The 22,123-nt window shown below is 34.5% G+C and overlaps 1 protein-coding gene and 1 long non-coding RNA gene across 2 annotated transcripts; both read left to right on the top strand.

Moving 5' to 3' along the window:
* Positions 1-1,393: 1,393 nt before the first annotated feature.
* LOC115956532 (G-type lectin S-receptor-like serine/threonine-protein kinase At4g27290) lies at positions 1,394-9,827 on the top strand. The gene is made up of 7 exons (XM_031074878.1): positions 1,394-2,696; positions 2,915-3,073; positions 6,097-6,254; positions 6,325-6,535; positions 6,684-6,921; positions 9,284-9,434; positions 9,534-9,827. Exons 1-7 carry the CDS (start codon positions 1,394-1,396, stop codon positions 9,825-9,827), a joined length of 2,514 nt encoding a protein of 837 aa, XP_030930738.1.
* Positions 9,828-21,198: 11,371 nt separating this feature from the next.
* Positions 21,199-22,123, top strand: LOC115955121. The gene is made up of 2 exons (XR_004084036.1): positions 21,199-21,243; positions 21,864-22,123. It is a non-coding gene; the product is annotated as an uncharacterized LOC115955121 (long non-coding RNA).

Below are 22,123 nucleotides of genomic sequence, written 5' to 3'. Positions count from 1 at the left end.
CAAGTCTGATGATTGATGGTCCATAACTCAATTTGTGTATTTGTTGATGCTCAAATAATAAGGGTGAATCCCGTTATCCAATATGCCACCAATGCTTACCCATAATTAACATCCACACTGCCATCCGTATTTAGCTTGACAAAGAGAGGATCTAGAGGATTCCGTCCAGAAAACAAAGGGGATAAATTAAACCAAACTCCCTTTAGGTTTTTCGAAATGAGCTCCACCCAAACATTTCCGCTTAAGATTTTTTTAAATGCAATAATTAAATTTTCACTAGTTTCTAAATATATATATAATTAATATAACACATAATATTTGTTTTTCTTAATAACTTTTAATTTGAAATTCAGAATATAGTCCCATCTGATTTGAGGACGTCCCTAAGAAACAGTAGTTTTAATTTTTGAAATTGTCTCAATTTTGCTATTTTTGATCAAAATTACTATTTTGCCACTTAATTACATGATTAGTGTTAGGGTTTTTTGGACATTTTCTTATAGCTGCCCTAGGTTGTCTTTTTTACTAGCTATTTAAACGCATTATAGCATCTAGGGAAATTCAGTTTTTAGATTAATTAAATTTCATATTTTATTTATTGTTTTTATTTGATGGATTCGTGACTCTATCACCTTGCAAATTCAAAAGACCCCTCATGGATTTGAAGTTTTTATTCAAACCAAATTTCAATAAAGTTTACTATTTTTAAAAATGAGCACCCAAATTGATTATTTGAATCTCATGATTTAAAAACTTTTCTCAAAATGGTTGATTCTGTTTAAAGATTATGGTGATTCCATAGTTGAAACAATTTGTAACTATTTAATTGGCTAAATATATTGGCCATTGCAAAAATCCCGTACCAGACGGTCCAGACCACGACAGCTTGAAGTGGTCCCATATTAAACCAGTGGTCGATCCACTGGAATGATCATGCAGAGATATGAGTTAATTATAGCGAAGCAGAAACTCATGCAAAAGCCTCTTTTATTTTCGAAGGGGGTTGTCTTTAATTGGTTTAACAAATATGAGTGACACGTGGCTTTCAGGGACAAAGAATGCTACAATCTCTATGAAAAATTTCTCTTAATTGAGGCATTGTACCAAACCCACTCAGCTAAAATTCCACACGTATAGTTACCCATACTGTTTTACTTCTGAAAATGTGCGTAACAAATGCTTCCCAAAATATTCAAACAAGAATTTACTTTGTCAAAAAATAATCAAACAAGAATTTACTTTTGTCAAAGAATAATGTGGAAATCTTGTTCACGACAAAATGTAGAATTTTCAAGTCAATGCACGCATGACCGTCTATGTTGACGTTAGTCTTTGCACATTATAATGGGTCTAACATCAACATACTGGCTAAGAGCTCCAAGAACAGAAAGCAATGGACATCTCTGCTTTTGTGTTTTTGAGTTCCAGTTTATTTCTTCTCTACTTTGTGTTCTCTAATGCTGTTGACAGCATTACCCAATCCCAATCCCTCAGTGACAGTAAGGGCACAAACCTGGTCTCGAAAGATGGAGGCTTTGTCTTGGGGTTTTTCAGTACAGGAAATTCCAATAACCGTTATTTGGGAATTTGGTACAACAATATCCCAGTTAGAACGGTTGTTTGGGTAGCAAACCGGGGCAATCCAATTAGAGACTCGTCTGGCGTGTTGATGTTAAACAGTTCAGGTAGTCTTGTTCTTCTCAGCCAGAATAGGACTGTTGTTTGGTCGGCGAATTCTACAAAAGAGGCAGGGAGTCCAGTTGTTGAGCTTTTAGATTCAGGAAATCTAGTATTAAGAGAAAAGAATGAAGAAAACCCAGAAAGTTATTTGTGGCAAAGCTTTGACTATCCTTCTGATACATGGCTACCAGGGATGAAACTTGGATGGGACTTAAGGACCGGTCTGGAAAGGCGCCTAACTGCATGGAAGAGTCCAGATGATCCATCTCCTGGAGAACTGAGTTGTGGGATTGTACTTCATAATTATCCTGAGATAGTCATGAAGAACGGCTCCAAGATATACGGCCGGACTGGCCCGTGGAATGGCATTAGGTTCAGTGGTGCACTATGGTTAAAGGCCAACCCAGTCTATAACTTCACTTCTGTCTCCAACAAGGACGAGCTATACTTCATGTACCACACGATTAACAAGTCTGTAATCACAAGAGCAGTTTTGAACCAAACTTCTTACGTGTACGAGCGCTACATATGGATCGAAGCAGATAAAAAATGGATCACGTACTTTTCTGTACCACAAGACAAATGTGACAGTTACAATTTATGTGGTGCTTATGGAAATTGTAAAATTGGTGACTCACCTATCTGCCAATGCGTAGAAGGATTTAAGCCTAAGTCAACAGAAACATGGAACCCAGACGACTGGGCTAAGGGATGTGTACGCACTACGGAATTGAGCTGCGAGGATAAAGATAAAATTGGGTTTGTTAAACTTGTTGGGCTCAAGTTGCCAGATACCACGTATTCTTGGGTGAACAAAAGTATGAGTCTTAGCGAATGCAGAGTCCAATGTTTGAACAACTGTTCTTGTATGGCTTATTCCAACACTGACATTAGAGATGGAGGAAGTGGCTGCGCCATCTGGTATGGAGATCTAATTGATATTAGACAGGTTGCAGAAGGCGGGCAGAATGCTAGTTGGCAGGATGTATATATTCGAATGCCTGCTTCAAAGAAAGGTATGGGCCTATTGTCTTGGTTCCTCTTTAATTCGTATTTTGAAATGCCTTTCTTTATTTGTTAGATACAACAGAATTTTGACCATGTAAGAGATTTTACTAAGAGATTTTAGTTGAAACCCACCAATCAATTTTTGTTATTCCATCTTTTTTTTCCATTGGTTTTATGTCATTAAAGTCTGCTGCATCTAAAATATTTTCGCTTTTCTATTGCTAAGTCAACCAGGAAGTCTCTCCAAAAAAGAAAGAAGTCAACCAGGAAGACGTTATAGACAAGCAAAAGATGAAGGTGAGAGTTGCAGTTGCCATTGCCATTGCCGTAGTTTTTGGGGTGCTCTTGATTGCCTACTGCATTTGTAAAAGGAAAAAGTTCAGAGGTAATATTACTTTCTTTGACCCACTTTGGAAAAAATAACATGGTGAAGTAGAAAAATTGAGTTTGCTCTTGATTGCTTTTGAGCAAGTCAAGCATGTCACTAGTCCAGGATTGTGTTTGGTTGTTAGGGTTCAAAAAAATACAAGAAAATTTGGGATTCCTAAATTTTTTTTCTTTCTTAAAAATTGAGAAATTAACATTTTTGGTTTTTATTTTATTTTTTTTCAAATCAGATGTTGAGGAGGCATTTTTTTAAATGTCAATAACCACTAACACCACTTTTTTACTTACCAATTACTACTCACCATATTATTAGTTTTTTAAAAAAATTGTAAGATATCTTGTGACTAGCATTTTTTATAAGCGAAAACACTATATTGGTCTTTATATTTTGTAGTCACAATCAATTTAGTCCATACATTTTTGTAGCAGTTAATTTAGTCCTTGTTATTTTCAACTTGCAGTCAATTTAGTCCTTGCCGTCATCTTACTAATGGAATATGCCTACATGGCAAACATATTGTAAAATAATATTAAAGAAATTTATTTGACATTTAAATAAAGCCACATCAAAAAAAAAAATAATAATAATAAAGCCACATCAACATTTAAATTTAAAAGATAATTTTAATTAATTAATTTTTCAATTTTAAAGAAAGAAAAAAAAATTTGTAAAAATGTTCCTAACTTTTCTGGCATTTTTGTAGCAACCAAAGTGACCAAACACATCAACACCAAAACACAAAAATCATATTTACCAATCACCAAAAATAACCTAGCAATCCAAGCTCAACATCATCTTTGTAAGAACATGTTTGTGTTATTCCTTTTTTTTTTTCTCTTCTTTCTCTCTCTCCCCGTCTCTTTTTTCTTTTGGTTCACCCATACCCACTTAGAGCAAAACAAAACCTTTGCCTTGGAAGCCAGCTCGCCAAGTTGAACCATAAACTAGGAAGAAGAAAACCATTTGATGCAATGTTTTGAATCCCTCCGTCCATCAGATTGGTCAAACCGTACCTTTTTGTTGTTGTTAATTTATGATATGGGAAAGCACAGGTTCACAAAGTTAAGCAAATAAACTCAGTTATGCCAAAGATGCATCACTCTACTACACGCTGTGGGTATTTTGTTCTGATTTGGGTTTTCTTGCTTTGGTTTTGCTTGAAATCTTACTTCTTTTATAGATTGCAAATATTTCATTTTGAAAATCAACCATTACCACTGAAATTCGTGGACCCCCTTGAGCGATTTGACTTGTGCTCTCTTCGATTTTACCGTTTCTTTGGATTTCCTCTTCAGATAATTTTGCTTTTTTTCGTTCTTATTTTTTGAATCACAACAGTTTGCAAAGTCAATCCAAGAAGCTATGAGTTACCAGCAAACCGAATAAAGTTGATACTTTCTGACCTCAAATCTTCGATTCTAATTTTAATTTTAATTTAAGAAATTAAATTTTCTGGGTTCATGTTGTTCTTTTGGGTTCAGGTTCTTTTGTTCTTTATTTTTCTGGGTTTATGATTTTTTTTTGGTGGAATATGATTTTTTTTTTTGGTTCAAATTTTCTTTTCTTTTCTCCTTTAAAATCAAGAAATTAATTTTTGTTTATATTTTTTAATTTAATTGCGGACGTGACATTATTTAAATGTCATATAAATTTGTTTAATATTATTTTATTAGCCATATAAAAGAAAATGAAGCTTATGCTGTTATTATTTTTATTCATTTTTAAGTAAATATTCATTTTTGGGTTCAGTTTAGGGGCCTTTAGATTGGCCCTGAAGTGGCATGACAAGACAAGGCCTGCAGGACCCGATGGGGCGGGTTTGGGAGTTAAAAAAACCCATTTATCAAATGGGGTAGCTTCGGGTAGTGGGGGTGGGCCCACAGGGCGGGTTCGGACATAAAGAAACCCGACCTGCTGCCATTCCTAAATGTAGGGACTAAATTGACTGTAACCTCAAAATATAGGGACTAAAATAATGTTTTCACCTTATATATATATATATATTTAGATATATATTAGTATTTAGCAACATTTAATGTGCCACCTATACACTCCATGTGCCACATAGATAATTTCTATTACTAACATAATGATAGAAACTAATTGAGAATGAGTTTAAAATGTAGGGATTAAAATAGGAGCTCCAAAACCGTATTAACCTGAATATCTACGAAGTGTGTAGTACTAACATTATATCAAACTAATACAATTTTTAAGAGTAAAAATGATGACCTTTTTAGGGCATAAGGTGAGCGGAAACACCCCGCTTGTGGTTTGAAATAAAAGATTTTAATTTCCCAATCAATATATATTATATATAAAAGCAGAGACCTCATGTGAGAAAGCATGAGGTTCTGCCAAGTGGTGCATTCTATGCAAAGAAAATTAAAATATTCTCAAGTGTCACATCAGAGATAAGAACACCTTAAATATTGACTTTTTCTTTCATTTGGTTCAATGTTTCAAGACTTTTCTAATTAAAAAATAAATATTCTTTGTATCCTTTGGTTCAATGTTTCAAGACTTTTTATCTCTCACATGTACACATAAAACTCTTTGTATTTTAATTCATCATTTTCACCTTTTGCACTTCTACCTCTTTATATATACCTACCGATAGTCCTTCATGTCATCTCATGTCAAATACACACAGCCTAAAAACGTTGTCATTTATTTTCAATTTTTTGACGACACCTACCAAGCTCTAACATTGTTGTCTCATCTAATTATAACCTGTATGAGTTGGCTACAACCAAAGGAGGAGGACTTCCATTTTCTATTGAGTGACAATTACAATTAAAATTTTGATGTTAAAATCATAAAATGTAATTTAAACTATTTCTTGTCATTATTCAAGCAGTATAGTGAAGAGAGCAAGGTCCATCTAGAGATGGTTAAAATGGCTTATGATCAATTTATAGTTTAGGTTGGACTAACATGCATTCAATCCAAACTAATCAGTTAGAGTTGCCATATTCTATTTCTTATGTTTAATGTGAAACACGTCTTGCTCTTATCAGAGAAAATGAAGAATAAAGGGATGATAGACCAGAATATTGATGGCCAAAATGAAGACCTGGAGCTCCCATTCTACAGCCTAGCTACCATAGCTATTGCCACTAACAAATTTTCAAGCAATAACAAGCTTGGTGAAGGTGGCTTTGGACTCGTATATAGGGTAACTTTGATAGACCAATTCACATCATATTCTACATCAATATAATCTATTTACAAATGTGGTTTTTTAGGGTATTCTAGCAGATGGACAAGAAATTGCTGTGAAAAGGCTTTCACAAAATTCTAGACAAGGATTGAGTGAGTTTAAAAATGAAGTTATGTCGATTGCCAAATTACAGCACCGAAATCTTGTTAGGCTTTTGGGCTATTGCATTGAAGGAGAGGAGAAAATGTTAATCTATGAATACATGCCCAATGGAAGCTTGGACTCCTTCATTTTTGGTTAGAACTTCTCAAAACTTTATTATTTTTGCCAAACTTCATGAAGATTTTTTATTTTTATTTTTTATTTTTATAGTTATTTAAAGAAATTTCAATTTCTTGTTTCATTATTCAATTTTAGTATTAACAAAAACAAGAAACTTGACAGATCAAATGAGATCTAATATTTTAGGTTGGGCTATGCGCTTCAACATTATTTGTGGGATTGCTCGTGGGCTTCTCTATCTTCATGAAGACTCTAGATTGAGGATTATTCATAGAGATCTAAAAGCAAGTAACATTTTACTTGATAGTAAGATGAACCCAAAAATTTCTGATTTCGGTATGGCTAGGTCCTTTGGTGGAGATCAAATTGAAGGAAATACAAACAGAGTGGTTGGAACTTAGTAAGTATTCTTTATACGAAGTTACTTTATTAGTCTTTTAAGTTTACCCTGTGAGTACAATTGGTACTTTAAGTTTCAAGTGAGCGCTATTGGTCCCTTAAATTTAAAAAATGAGTGTTGTTAGTCAATTTTGTTAGCCATAGTTAGTACTATTGCCTATATGGCTAACTGAAAAATAATGTGGCATCTTTAACTACGTTTAAAAAACTATAAAACTCCAACTCACCAAAAATAACGGAATGCTATTTTTCTTTCTCTGTACACTTTAGAGTTTGTGGAGTGCCATGGGTTGTACCTCCTTTTTCACTTGTGTCCATGTCGATTCCTTCTTACGAAGGTGAGTTATGCAAAACTCTATCTCCCTAAAGCAATTTGAACCCAAAGCTAGCGCTAGCTTGAGATTACGCAAACGTCTTTAAGAAAGAGATGGAGGAGTTGTTGCCTAATTGTAGGTTAAGGAACCAAAGAATGACTTCATGAAGGTCTACGTACTAGACTAAGTTATGAGTTAGGGTACATGATGGGAAGAGGTGGAACACCCCAAGCCTTCCTGGTCATAGTTGGCCATCATATATTGTTACTAAATCTGATATTAAATAGAGCTCATATAAGAGCACTTGCATCAAGTGTGCCCAAATATTTGGTATTTGGCACACCAACACCAGAAAACCTATTACATGAGGTGTTCTAAATGCCAAATAATTTGGCATGGGTGAACAATACCGTTCCAAATTTGGAACGGTACAGTCACAAATGCTATAATGAAAAATTCTTTCTTTTTTTTTTTAATAATTTTTTCTCTCTCCTCTCCTTTCATTTCTTTCTTCTCTCTCTTTCTTCTTTCTTTTTTCTTCTCTAGACTGGTCTCTCTCTTCTTTATCACTCTCTCTTTTCCTTCTCTCTCTCCTTTCACACATCTCTCTCTCTCTCTCTCTCTCTCTCTCTCTCTCTCACCATCTGGCCACACCAACGGCATCGCCTTACCAAGCCGATGGCCTTGCTGTCCTTGGATCGCCACACCAGTGACCTTACGTCACCCACCTTGTCATGCCATGCCCCCGAATGTCTCCTTGATCTGCGAGTTAGGATTTTTTGGATTTGTTTGTGTTTTTGGGATGGGTTTTGAGAAGTGAATTTCTTAAGTTGGTTGTTTGTGGTCGTGGTTTTTTTGGGTTGTTGCTATGGGTTTTTTTTTTGGTGGTTGTGTTGATTTTAATTGGGGTGTGGTGGCTAGTTTTCGAGGTTGGCAGTGGGTTTGGATTGATGAGTTCCAATTTTTCAAGTGATTTTGCTAGAGAAATTTCTAGGCTCTAAGGTTTCAATGGGACATCTAACCAACCAGTTGATTAGGTTGGTTAACCTGAAATCTCACCAAAATGGAAAGAGTAAAACGGGGCTTGCTGTCCTATATTAGCGTACGTTGGTAAATTGGTGCGTATGCCACCAATTTCTAGCATACGCCACTCTAGGCAAATTTGTAAATTAGGATAGAAAAAGAGTTTTGGGTTAGGACCTGGTTATTTTATGGCCACAAATTAGGTTTGTATGTTGTTTGGCTTCATTCATAATTTTGATCATTTTGGTAGTGGTTAATTTCTTCATCACTGGGGTTGGGGTTCTTGGGTAAAGGCCGAAATGAAATGCGGTGTCTATAGAGTCTCCCAATCATCTCCTTTGTCATCCTCCACTGCACCCAAACCCACACATCCTAACCTTTGTCGATCATGGCCATCAAAGATCATGATGGATATCCACCTCTTTCACCCTTTGCTGTAGTTGAACCTATGGGTTTAGTTATAGAGTTATCGAGGAGACCAACCACATCCTCATTGAGATATGCTCCGACTTTGACCTCCTGACGCAATCAACAAACTCAACTCCTTCTTCAACCTAAACAAGACCTTCTCACTTGGTCCAAAGTGCTCCATAAGTCTAGGAATGGCAAAGGGTCAGAGATTGATGATGGAGAGAAGGTTGTGATTTATTTGGGATAGAGGAGGGAAAGATATGAGGGATGAATGACATAGAAAAGAGTTTATTTTTTTATTTTTATTTTTATTTTTACAGATATAGATTTGAGTTGAATTTTTAATTGATTTGCTTTATTTTGGTTGGTCCAAGCCTGTAAAAAGATGTCACGTCACTATTGCGTTACCTGCATAGGCAATAACACTAACAATAGTTGACTAAAAGACTGACAGTGCTCATTTTGAAACATGAGAGACCAGTAATGTACATTTAAAACTTGAGGGACCAATTCCTATTACAAGGTAAAATTCAAGGACCAATAGTGTAATTTTGCCTATTTCTAAAATGTTTTGTTATTGAAAAATTTTCTTATCAAAGATTTCCATTCTTACAGTGGTTATATGGCACCTGAATACGCCATTGATGGCCTATTTTCAGTAAAATCTGATGTCTTTAGTTTTGGAGTATTATTGTTGGAGATAATATGTGGAAAGAAAAATCGAGGGTCTTTCCATCCAGAATATAGTCTAAACCTTGTTGGACATGTGAGTTCTCAAAAGATTTGACTCTTTTTTCTTTCTTTATTTATTTTTTTTATAAATATTATGATACAAACAATGACAAGAAATTTTCAAATGTTTTAGGCATGGAAATCATGGAAAGAAGGAAGGACTTTGGAGCTAATTGATACTTGCTTAAAGGACTCTTGCATCCTGTCGGAGTTTGAACGTTGCCTCCATATTAGTTTCTTATGTTTGCAACAACATTATGAGGATCGGCCTAACATGTCATTTGTGGTTATGATGTTGCATAGTGAGAGTTCACTACAAGAACCCAAAGAGCCAGGTTTCTATGTGGGAAAAAAATCACCTTTGTCAAGCAAGAATCAATCATCCTCAACCAATGAAATTACTATTTCCTTGTTAGATGGTCGATAGTCAAGCATCATATCAATTTGATTATATTACATATTTTGTGGTTAATATTTTACATTTGTACATTTTGCTAATTGTACACACTTATATTCTCCAAGAATGTGACATAAGTCTTATTTGAACCTTGAAGACTTAAAATGGCTTCTTCAATATTTAAGAGGTTTGAGACTACTTATAATCCATTTAACCAACCTTTTTAAAATAGAAATAAGTAATTTGATTGAGACTTCAAGTTGTCATTTAAAAATCTCTCCCCCTAAAAATGGCTGGTTAAATCTAGCGGTAATGGAGCTTCGTGAAAAAAGGTAAGGATTAAGAAATCAATAGGTTACCTATTGGATCTTATGCAAGCAAATTAAATTTGGTGTTTCCTAGTACCTTTTATTGTTTCTGAGTTGAAGGGGGAATTTAGGCCCACATATGAGATAGAGTGTTAGATCTATGGTTATGTGATTAAATTTACCATTTTTTTAATAGTTTAAGCTTTTTAGAGAATTGATATTTTATCACAAACAAACACAGAAAAGGGCTACAAATGATAAATTAGTTTAAATTTTCCACATTATAAATGAATCTTTCAAGTGACAAGCAATGATTATAGATATGGGTAAATTTTTCTTTATGAAAACAAGAGATAAAAAGATCAATAACTTATTACAGGGAAAAAAGTACTTATATATAATAGCAACATATTTCGCATAAAGCAAAGGGTAGAGGCCATTACCTGCAACAACATTTACAAGTGTCACACCTTGAAAGTTACTGTTTCCAACATTCTATAACAAAACTATCTTCGTGAACATCCTTAGCTCTAGGAGGTCTCTTAAGCATCTTGATGGGAACTGTACATCTACCTTTACATTGAATTGTATAATTGAGAGGTTCATTTGTGTTAGATTGTAAATTTTATATTGAAAGAGAAAAGAAAACAAACATTTTATTCACAAATACAAATAATATTGTTAGTCAGTCATGCTATTCCTACTCTTTTTTGGATTTTTTTCTTTTTTTTTTTAGCTGAAGTTCCATTAAAAAAAAATCATTTTTTGAGGAAGCAAAACCCAAATCTTGAAAAGGAAGAAACTGAACATATCCAAATCAAATATATATCTACCAATATATAAATAAATAAGTGACATTGGTTCTAAATTTTTTTTTTTTTAAAAAACCAAATTATTAGCGTTAGGGGATAGCAGAGCAGTAGAAAGTAAAACCTAGAAACTAAGACCCTATTTGGTACACGAGTTCAAACACATGTTTTCAGTTTTTAAATAACATTATACGTATTTTCACACATTTTTTCACCCACACGTATTTTCAAAAAAACTAAAAACTAGTGTTTAAACACACGTACCAAACGGGCACTAAATCACCAACAGCGTACATCTCCACTACATGAAATAGTTGTTGACCACGTGTAAATTTCCCGTTCATGCACCAAACATACGTTGCACCAGCACCTCACCGAAGTGAATCAACGCAATGGTGACCTACATTCCCGAATTTAACGTGTTATAGACCCAAGGTGACAAGGGCATGCACAATATGAGGATAATGTTAATGATGATGACATGCAAGGAAAATCAGGATAAGGATGGGAATGGAAGAATGGGGAATAGAAAATGGTGGACATAGAAAGGATTTAGTTTTTCTTATGTGAGTTTGGTTGGACTTGAAAAAGTGAACTGAGGAAAAACTTTTTGTTTGATTGAAAAGAAAATTAAACATAGAAAATGGTATTTGTATAAATTGATATACGCTTCCATTACATAATAAAATAAAATAATATTTTATATAAAAAAATACCTAATGTTTAGACAAAAAGAAGAAGAAATTAACGCGAAGGGGGGAGAGGGGCATATGGTTCTTTCTTGAACTGAAACCGAGGGAGCAAAAAGTCAAAGATGTGTAAAACTGGAAATCAATGAGCACCCTTTTCTTATATGTCTATCGTTGAATAAGATTCCCACCCACCCTTGACAATATTGGCACTCTAGTTTATATTCATCTCTAGCTTAGTTACCATTACTTGTGGGAAATTTGGTAGTCATAAAGAGTATGGTCCAGCCAAGGTGAGAAAACTAGAAAATAAATTTTATTCTCAATTAACTATATTATACTCTGGAGAGCCTGGGAACAAATTCCTTCATAGAGCGTAGGATGGAATGTGGAGATGAGATTTTTTGCATAATGTACATTTCTCTCAATTGTCTATAAGCCTGGATCAAGTCATCAAACAACAAAAATGACAAAAATCTGGCTCCCATTTGAATGTGTGATAAGGCACATTTCCTGATCCGTCTCAATCAAAGAATATTCGTGAATTCTGCTCTATTATTTCAAATGTTAGTTCTCAGTGCTCACCATTCCATTCCTTTGTTGACCTTTCTTTCACACCCTAGTGCAAAAGTAAGGATCAAGACAAAGTGACCAACTACAAAAAAAGCGACTTCTGTAGAAGGGAGTAATGTGGAAATTTTTGTTCACAACAAATTGCAGAAATTTCAAAGAACAGCCACTTGCTTGAGTCAATGCATGAGCATGACCTTTCTATGTTAAAGACTTATAGTCTTCGTTCATCATTTCGGGTTTAACTTTAATATGTTGGCTTAAGAGCTCTAAGAACATAAAGCAATGGACATCTTTGCTTTTGTGTTTTTGAGTTCTAGTTTATTTCTTTTCTACTTTGTATTTTCGGATGCTGCTGACAGAATTACCTAATCCCAATCCCTCAGTGACGACACAAACTTGGTCTCTAAAAATGGAGGCTTTGTCTAGGGGTTCTTCAATACAGGAAATTCCACTAATCGTTACTTGGGAATTTGGTACAACAATATCCCAGTTAGAACGGTTGTTTGGGTAGCAAATTGGCGCAATCCAATCAGAGACTCATCTGGCGTGTTGATGTTAAACAGCGCAGGTAGTCTTGTTCTTCTCAGCCAGAATAAGACTATTGCTTGGTCTGCGAGTTCTACAAAAGAGGTAGGGAGTCCAGTTGTTGAGCTTTTAGATTCAGGAAATCTAGTATTAAGAGAAGAGAATAAAGAAAACCCAGGAAGTTATTTGTGGAAAACAGGAAAAGCTTTGACTATACTTCTTATACATGGCTATCAGGGATGAAGCTTGGATATGACATAAGGACTGGTTTCGAAAGGCGCCTAACTGCATGGAAGAGTCTAGATGATCCATCTCCTGGAGAATTGAGTTATGGGATTGAACTTCATAACTACCCCTACCCCGAGGTAGTCATGAAGAACGGCTCCAATAATTGCAACCGGACTGGCTCGTTGAATGGTATTGGCTTCAGTGGTGCAACAGGGGTAAAGGCCAACCAAGTTTATGACTTCAATTTTGTCTCCAACAAGGATGAGGTATTAAAGAATGACATTTGAGGCTTCAGGCTACAGAGCAGATTGCAGTAGTAGCAGATAGAAAAGGAAAACAGAGAAGCTACAAGTCGTTTTGTATAGATAGTTTTAGAGCTACAAGTAGTTTAACCTTGATGTAATTAGTTAGATAGTAATGGACACGTTGATAGGCCAAAAACAAATTGACCTCTTGTAATAAATTAATTGATTAATTAGCCAAGTTTATTAATTAATCAAATTAACATGACGCGTGGTAGCACAAACAAATCACCAATAAACTAAGTATGCGGTAGAAAATAAATTGACACGGTGATTTGTTTACGAATAGGGAAAACCAACACGGCAAAAATCCCACCGGGTGATTTTAAGGTTACCACTCCCGAAATTCCACTATTATCACAATAAGTGGTTACAAGTAAAGGAATCTTAGTACCTTATACCAACCTACAATTGAACCCTTACCCCAATACCTAATTGGACTTGTTCTGTAGTGACAATTTCTCCTTTTGATGCATGACTTCTAGTATGTGACTAACCAATTGCACGGATCCCAGTACTCGACTTCAATCACTAACTAGAGAAAGTTTTTGGCTGCAAAGTTCTTCAGTTCATCCTAACGATGAAGATCAAGAAGATGCTCGGTCACAAAACTCTACGGTGCACAAACACAACAACTTTTTCACAAGAATGATGAACTAGGGCAAATTCTGTCTCCGGTTATAATTTGCTTGAACAAACTTTGCTCAACACTTGTGCAACTTGTGAATACTTTGACGGCCCTTAAAATAATCATTTTATATGTTTAGGGTTATGAGAAAAGAAAGCCCAAACACATAATCACGGATTGGAGTCAAAACAGAACTGAAACTCTGTTTTTCATAAACCTTGACAGATGCTTATTTGTCGAGTTGCTGTCGAGCAGCTGTCAAGCCACGGGGCTGGAACAGCTTCTTAAGCTCGATAGATGGCTAGCTGTCGAGCTTTAATGATAGACACTTCTTTAGCTTGTTTCTTGGACAGACTCGCATGGTTTTAACACTTGATCTTGAAACACAGTTTATTGAAGTATTAAACACATCCTAAATCTACCCAAATATAAGTAAAGTGCGTTTTTCAAAAGATTAACCAATTACATAAAATAGTGACATATGTTCCTAACAAGTGAATCACATATGTCCTAACACACGTGTTAGCTCTGTATTGGTAGATTGTTAATTAGTTAGGTTGTGAATAGTCAGTTGGCTTCATCGGCTTATTCTCATTGTATATAAGGAACAAAGTTCACTTTATTTAATACACAGATTCATTCACATACAAACTTTTCCCTCTTTCTCTCATTTTTCTGGTTTCCATGAGTTCCACCATTGTTGAGGGCGTATTTGCTTGAATTCTAACACGGTATCAGAGCAGAACTAGTTGAGAGCTTCATCTGTTACTGTTTGAAACTCTCTGAATTCACTAGTTCAATCTTTTACTTGTTTCTTTACTTTCAGTGCTTAGTTCTTCTGGATCAAGTAGAAAATTTCTTCTTTTTCTCTTGATTCTTGATTCTTGCACTGTTTTTGTCTCTTCCCTATTTTGTTCTTGAATTTCATTTGCAATTTCTAGCAATTGAGTTCAAAGCCTAGGGATTGTGAGATTGGATTTGGGATTTTCTTCAAATCTTGTTTTGTGGTAAAATCTTAGGGTTTTTGCAGTTGAATTTTGTTTAGATATTGATTGATTAGTGGGATTCACTATTGATTCTTGAAGAAATCTTGGGATTACTACAATCACTTGTTTTTTGTTATCCTGGTTCAGTGTTTGTGAATCTTGATTGTAGAATACTCAACCTTGATTGTTTAGTCAAAATCTGAGTTGGTGGATATGGGTGATAGCACATCAAGCACCTCTGTTCCAATTGTTCCAACTGTTCATCCATGGGAAAACTCTTCAAGTCCCTATTTCTTGTCTAATAGTGACAATCTAGGTGTTTCTCTTGTTGTTCAACACCTCACTAAAGAGAATTATAGTACCTGGAGTAGAGCTGTTCTTATTGCCTTGGATGCTAAAACAAAACTGGGTTTCATTGATGGTTCCATACCAAAACCTGAGTCTGTTAATCACCCTTGTTATTTTGCTTGGTGTAAGTGTAATAGTACTGTTCTTGCTTGGTTGTTTAATTTTGTTTCGAAGGATTTGCAACCTAGTGTGGTTTATTTCAAGACAGCAAGGGAGGTTTGGTTGGATTTGCAACATAGGTTTGCACAAGGGAATGGTCCTCGTATTTTTGAGTTAAAGAGTGAGATTTGTTCTTTGACTCAATAAGATTTGACTATCAATGTACACCAAGTTCAAGAGTCTGTGGCAAGAATTTTCTGAATATAGGACTTGTTCATGTGGACATCAAGTAGAAGAATGTGTCATGTCCTTCCTAATGGGTCTTAATAACATCTATGCTTCAGTGAAAGGACAGATTCTACTCATGGATCCTGTTCCTTCTTTAAGTAAGGTTTTCTCTCTTTTACTTCAAGATGAGAAACAAAGGAAGTTTGGAAAGAAGATATCTAGTGAATCCTCAGCCTTGGCAGTCAAAACCAATACTCCTTTCACTAAAGGATTCAACAAGGGTAAGTTAGGCAGACCTCAGTGTACCCATTGTGGGCTTTTGGGCCATGTGGTTAACAAGTGCTACAAATTACATGGTTACCCACCTGGCTATAAGTCTAAAGAACAAAGGTAAACAAGGTGGAAATTCCTTTGCCAACACAATTGTTGTTACTGATGTTTCTGAGGAGAGTGTCAGCCTTACTAGAGCAGAATATCAACAGTTTCTCAGTTTGTTGAATACCCAAGCTCACTTTGGTACACAAACACCACAAGAGTCTACTTCTGCTACTCATCAGGTTGCTGCTACAATCATTACCCAACCATCCAAGGGTCTTCAAGGGCATGAGATGTTAGGTACTTGGTCTTCTCCTCAGTTTCCAAATTTACCTTTCCATTCTTTACAGTATTCAATTTTTTCTTCTCATGTCAATACTTCACACATTACATCCAATGACTGGATTTTAGATAGTGGAGCCACCGATCATATGCTTCACTCACTTCAATTTTTCACATCTATCACATCTGCAGTTCAGATTTCGATTCAGTTACCTAATGAAGCTATTGCCAAAGTCACTCACATTGGCACAGTTCACTTGTCTTCTAGTCTAATTCTAGAAAATGTGCTTTGCATTCCTACATTTTCTTTTAACCTTTTCTCCATTAGTAAATTAACCCAGTCTCCATCTTGCTGTTGCATTTTCCTTTCACATTTCTGTTTAATTCAGGACTTGTAGCTTTGGAGGATGATTGGGTTGGGTAAAAAGCAAGGAGGTCTCTATATTCTACAACCTATATCTTCTGCCATTCTTCCACAATCTGTCCTAGACATCATTTTCAAGTTCTCTCCTCTTAGCTTAGGTGTTTCTGTACAAACTTGTAATGCTGCTTTTGTCATGAATGATTCTAGTCTTTGGCATTGTAGGTTAGGCCACCCTTCTGCACAAAGACTTGCTTTGTTGCATTCCTTTGTACTTGATGTAATTTCTTGCAGCAATAAAAGTACTTTTGATTGCAATATATGTCCTCTTGCAAAGCAAAGAAGATTACCTTTTCCTACTTCCATTCATACTTCTTCTTCTTGTTTTGAATTGGTTAATGTTGATATCTGGGGTCCTTACTCTACTTCTTCTTTAAATGGCTCAAAGTACTTTCTTACCATTGTGGATGATTATAGTAGATGCACCTGGGTGTTTTTGTTATCACAGAAATCTGATGCATCATCTTTACTTCCATCTTTTTACAATTTTGTGTTTACTTAGTTTCATACTCAAATTAAAGCAATCAGTTCTGATAATGGTCTTGAGTTTGCTTTACAATCTTTTTATAGTTCCAAAGGAATTATACATCAATTGTCTTGTGTAGAAATACCTCAACAAAATTCTGCTGTTGAAAGAAAACATCAGCACCTTCTTAATGTGGCGCTTTGAGGTTTCAAGCTAATTTTCCTTTAAAATTTTGGGGTGATTGTGTTTTTACTGCCACTTATCTCATTAATAGGATTCCAAGTCCCTTGTTAAATAATGTCACACCTTATTAGAAGCTCTTAGGTTATCCACATACTTATGCACATCTAAGGGTGTTTGGTTATCTTTGTTATGCTTCTTCTTTATGTAGAAACAGATCTAAATTTGATCCTAGAGCAAGGGTTTGCATTTTTCTTGGTTATCCACATGCTATTAAAGGTTACAAGCTATATGATTTGGCCACCAAAACTTGTTTTGTTTCTAAAGATGTCATTTTCAAGGAAACTGTTTTTCCATTCAAATCATGGTTTTCCAAATCTGTCACACCCCCTTCACCAATCAATGATTCTATGTTTCCTTCCATTCCTTGTGTTTCTAATCAATCCTCATCATCTCATTCTATCTCATTTGTATGGTCTTAAACAAACTAGTAGACAATGGTTTGATAAGCTTTCTTCCACCATCATCAACCATGGTTTTGTTCAGTCTAAGTCAGATTATTCAATGTTTACCAGAGTTGACAAGGGCTGTATCATCATCCTCTTGATCTATGTTGATGATATTTTGATAGCTAGTAATGATGTGGATGCTGTTAATGCCTTCAAGAAGTTTTAGGATAACAGCTTTAAACTTAAAGACTTAGGTACTCTCAAGTATTTCTTAGGTCTTGAAGTTGCCAGAACGTCTAAGGGTTTGTCTTTATGTCAGAGGAAATTTGCTCTTGAGCTTTTATCAGACATAGGCTTATTATCTTGTAAGCCTTCAAATGTTCCTATGGATCAATTTGTCAAACTAAGCAGTGGAGTTGGAGATGCAGTACTTGATCCTTCAATGTATAGAAGACTAATTGGGAAATTGTTATATCTGACTTTGACAAGGCCAAACATCAACTACTCAGTTCACAAGTTGAGTCAGTTCATGAGTGCTCCTAAGATGCCACATCTACAAGTTGCTTACAAGATCCTTAAATATTTGAAAAAGACACCAGGACAAGGTCTCTTCCTTTCTGCTAATTCAAAGCTACAATTGAAGTGTTACTGTGATGCTGATTGGGTAGCATGTGTGGATACTAGAAGGTCTATATTTAGTTTTTGTATATTTTTGGATGAATCCTTGATATCCTAGAAGAGTAAGAAGCAACAAGTGGTTTCCAGGTCTTTTGCTGAATCAAAGTACAGAGCAATGGCTACTGTTACAAGTGAAATTGTTTGGTTGCTTTCATTGCTTGCTACTTTTGTTGTTCAACATAAACAGCCTGCTACACTTTATTGTGACAGTAAAGCAGCCCTTTATATTGCTTCCAATCCAGTATACCATGAGAGGACCAAGCATATTGAAGTTGATTGTCATTTCGTTAGAGAAAAGATTCAAGATGGAGTGATTAAGACTTTTCATGTTCCTACAAGGCATCAGTTGGCAGACCTATTTACGAAGCCTCTAGCACAAAGACAGTTCCTATATCTTCTTTCCAGGATGAACTTCATTAATATATATAGTTCATCTTAAGGGGGAGTATTAAAGCATGACATTTGAGGCTTCAGGCTACAGAGTAGATTGCAGTAGCAGCAAATAGAAAAGGAAAACAGAGAAGCTACAAGTCATTTTGTATAGATAGTTCTAGAGTTACAAGTAGTTTAACCTTGATATAATTAGTTAGATAGTAATGGATTGGCTCTATATTGGTAGATTGTTAATTAGTTAGGTTGTGAATAGTTATTTAGCTTCACCGGCCTATTCTTATTGTATATAAGGAATAGAGTTCACTTTATTTAATACACAGATTCATTCACATACAAACTTTTCCCTCTTTCTCTCATTTTTTTGGTTTCCATGAGTTCCACCATTGTTGAGGGCGTATGTGCTTGAATTCTAACATGAGGTATATTTCATATACTGCATGAATAAAAATTCTGTAATCACAAGAGCATTTGTGAACGAAACTTTGTGCTTGTACAAGTGCTAAATATGGATCAAAGCAGATAAATGAAAATAGAATCATAGAAGTTACTGAGGTTGAAGATGCCCAAAGCTAATGGCTAGTTTTTGTAACGGATCTATTATTATTAAAGAGTCAAAACGGTAGCGTTTGAATTAATGTGACATGGCGTCGTATTGGATCTAAGTCTTATTCACACGTGTCACATCAATATATTACTAAAAGCTGAAGCGTAGCGTTTAATGCTGCTGCTCTCACGTTGAGCCACGTCAACGTCCATGTCATCATCTTTTTTTTTTTTTTTTTTTCCATTTTCTTATAATTATTTATAATTTTTTTATTTCATATTTACACTTCTCCAACCTTTCTCCCTCCCTTACCTTTTCATCTCCCCACTACTTCTCTAACCTTTCTCCTTCTCTCATTCTCTCACCTTCTCATCTCTCCACTACTCTCTACATTAATATCATTCTTCATCTTTCCCTTCATCTTCCTCTATTTTTGTCTCTTTTTATTCACACTCTATTACTATAAATTCGTCACTATCTCATTCATTCCATGCATAGTTTTCCCTTACAAAAAAAAAAAGGTTCTCTCTCTCTCTCTCTCTCTCTCACACACACACACACACACACACACACACACAATTTTTGAGTGGATTTTTATTTTTTATTTTTCTTGCATCTTCGCTTTAGGTTGATAACTTTTTATATTCTTTAATCTACTTTAGGTTAATGCGATTCAGTTTCTCTCTCTCTCTCTCTCTCTCTCTCTCTCTCTCTCTCTCTCTCTGATTGTTAAATGTTATCCTATTGCATTATAAAGGATTAAATATAAAAAAATAATATTATTCTAATACATAGCATGATTTGGATAATTTAATTTGGCAGTTACTGTAATTTGATAGCATGATTTTTATAGTGCTCAATTTAGATGTTAAACTATGAGACTTTAATCATTTTTGTTTATTTTTTAATCCTTTGTGGTGGACAAAGTACTTTTAATAGTATTAAAAGTACCCTATAATGCAATTTATTTAGAGACAAGCAAAGGTTGGCTAAACAAAAGTTATTGGATGAGAGACAAATTTTATCTTTCGCAATTTTACTTTAATTATTATTATTATTTTATAACAATGCATATATAGAAATTTAATTCTTAGATTTTGCTAATAATTGATTATTTGATAATATGTTTTGGGTGGATTAAATTACAATTTCCGCAAAGAAAATAACCTTAGTAGATTATAAATAACAATTTTTTTTCCTAATTGGTCCAATTAATCATAGTTAAGTTTTATTAATTTTTTTAGTTACTTTTTTCAGTGTTTTGGATTGTAGGCAGAAAAAATAAGTTTGAGGAAGTTTGTTTAATACTAAAAGAATAATTTTTAAATTTTCTTTTCTTTTTAATGATTCACAAAATGTTATAAATAACTTTTATTAAAAAATAAATATTTTCGTTAAATTGCCTTTTGAATTTTTGAGAAAATTTGTATTTTTTTTTTTCATTTTAGTACGAAAAAAATTATTAAATTTATGATTGTTTCTATATTACATTTATGATTATTCTTATAATGAGGTTCTGCCATGTGGGACTTTATTAGAGTGATTTGCATTTAGCTTTTGTCTCTTTCTTCTTCTCCATTTTCGCCCCAAATTTGCTTTAATCAATTTCAATTATTCAATATTTCCCTCTAATATTTCCAATAAACTCTACTTCCTCATTTATTACTTCAACTCTCTATTAATTCTGTCCAAGTGTCCCACGTATTATATATTATCCATCCACTCACAAGACTTCTCATCTCCTTATCAAAACAAAAAATGGTTAACAATTCTCCCTTTATTTACTTTCCCATTAAATCACATTCATCATTTTGGCCCTCCTTTAACTCTATCTTTTTGGGCTCTTCCTCTTCTTATCAAAACCTTCAATGCCTGCCCCTTTGGAATTAAATCCCATTAATTTGTTTTTTATTTATTTATATATAGATTTCCAATTCTCTCTCCACTACTGCAGAAGTCGCCAAAGTACAAGCAGAGTTGGAAAGTCCCTTTAAGGTGAGTTTTGCCTTTTCTGTTTTCCCCTCCATCTTCATTGGTTTGTTTGGTACAAATTGCATTTTCTCCCATTATGCAGAAGATTAAATGTTTGATTTTAACATTATAAAAAACTCTAATTGCTCGCTGCTGGACAAAGGAAAGTGTTGCGGTAATATAGAGGATGCAAGTGTAAAGCGTTTGTAGGTGGCTTTTTGTGTAATGGGTCTTTCAAAAAATATATTATTATTGTTTTACAAGGCTCATGGCATGATATATTATGGTTCAATTCCTGATTCATTTGGAATATTAAAAAATGTGATAAAAATAACATAGATAGATAAAATAGGAAAGCAACTAGACCATGTTGATTTATTTTATAAAATGTCAATGTTTATGCATATTTCTTTTGTGTCTCTTTATATTCAATTATATAAACATTTTAAATGTTTTAAAAACTCTTTAAATTGATTAGAATGGAGAATGTTAATATATGAAGCTCAAGAAGTATTGCCAAGATAATAGGGATGTTTTTTAGCGTTAGCAAATCAGTCAATACTGCATTGCTCTCGAGTATAACTTAGAAAAATGGTATGTGCATATAACTCTTTTGGTGTTTATTTTATTTATTTTTTTGGTAGGAATTTTGATGTGAAGTAAGGAATAAGTTTTTCATGGCCATACTTCTTACTTGGATGTTTTCCAATGACTCTTTGTAATGTACACATTTTGATTACTTAAAATTTTTCATATAGATGTTGAATTGGATCTGTAGTTAACTTTTTTGTTTAGGCTTGGTGCATCACAAAGAGGTCCCCTCTTCTCAACAATGTCCAACTCTCTATTCACAATCAATGTAACCATTTTCCTTTTATGTAATAAAAGAAGTGTTTGTCTTCAA

The sequence above is a fragment of the Quercus lobata genome, chromosome 8 (assembly GCF_001633185.2).
Source record: "Quercus lobata isolate SW786 chromosome 8, ValleyOak3.0 Primary Assembly, whole genome shotgun sequence".
NCBI lineage: Eukaryota > Viridiplantae > Streptophyta > Magnoliopsida > Fagales > Fagaceae > Quercus > Quercus lobata.
Note: the sequence above shows the minus strand (reverse complement) of the source record. Positions and strands in the feature narration are given on the sequence as shown.

Bases quoted from the DNA above. Each gene is read 5' to 3' on its own strand.
- LOC115956532 (XM_031074878.1), top strand. From the start codon at position 1,394: ATGGACATCTCTGCTTTTGTGTTTTTGAGTTCCAGTTTATTTCTTCTC. The intron at 3,074-6,096 runs GTAATATTACTT...TGCTCTTATCAG, and splicing joins TAAAAGGAAAAAGTTCAGAG to AGAAAATGAAGAATAAAGGG. The intron at 6,536-6,683 runs GTTAGAACTTCT...GAAACTTGACAG, and splicing joins CTTGGACTCCTTCATTTTTG to ATCAAATGAGATCTAATATT.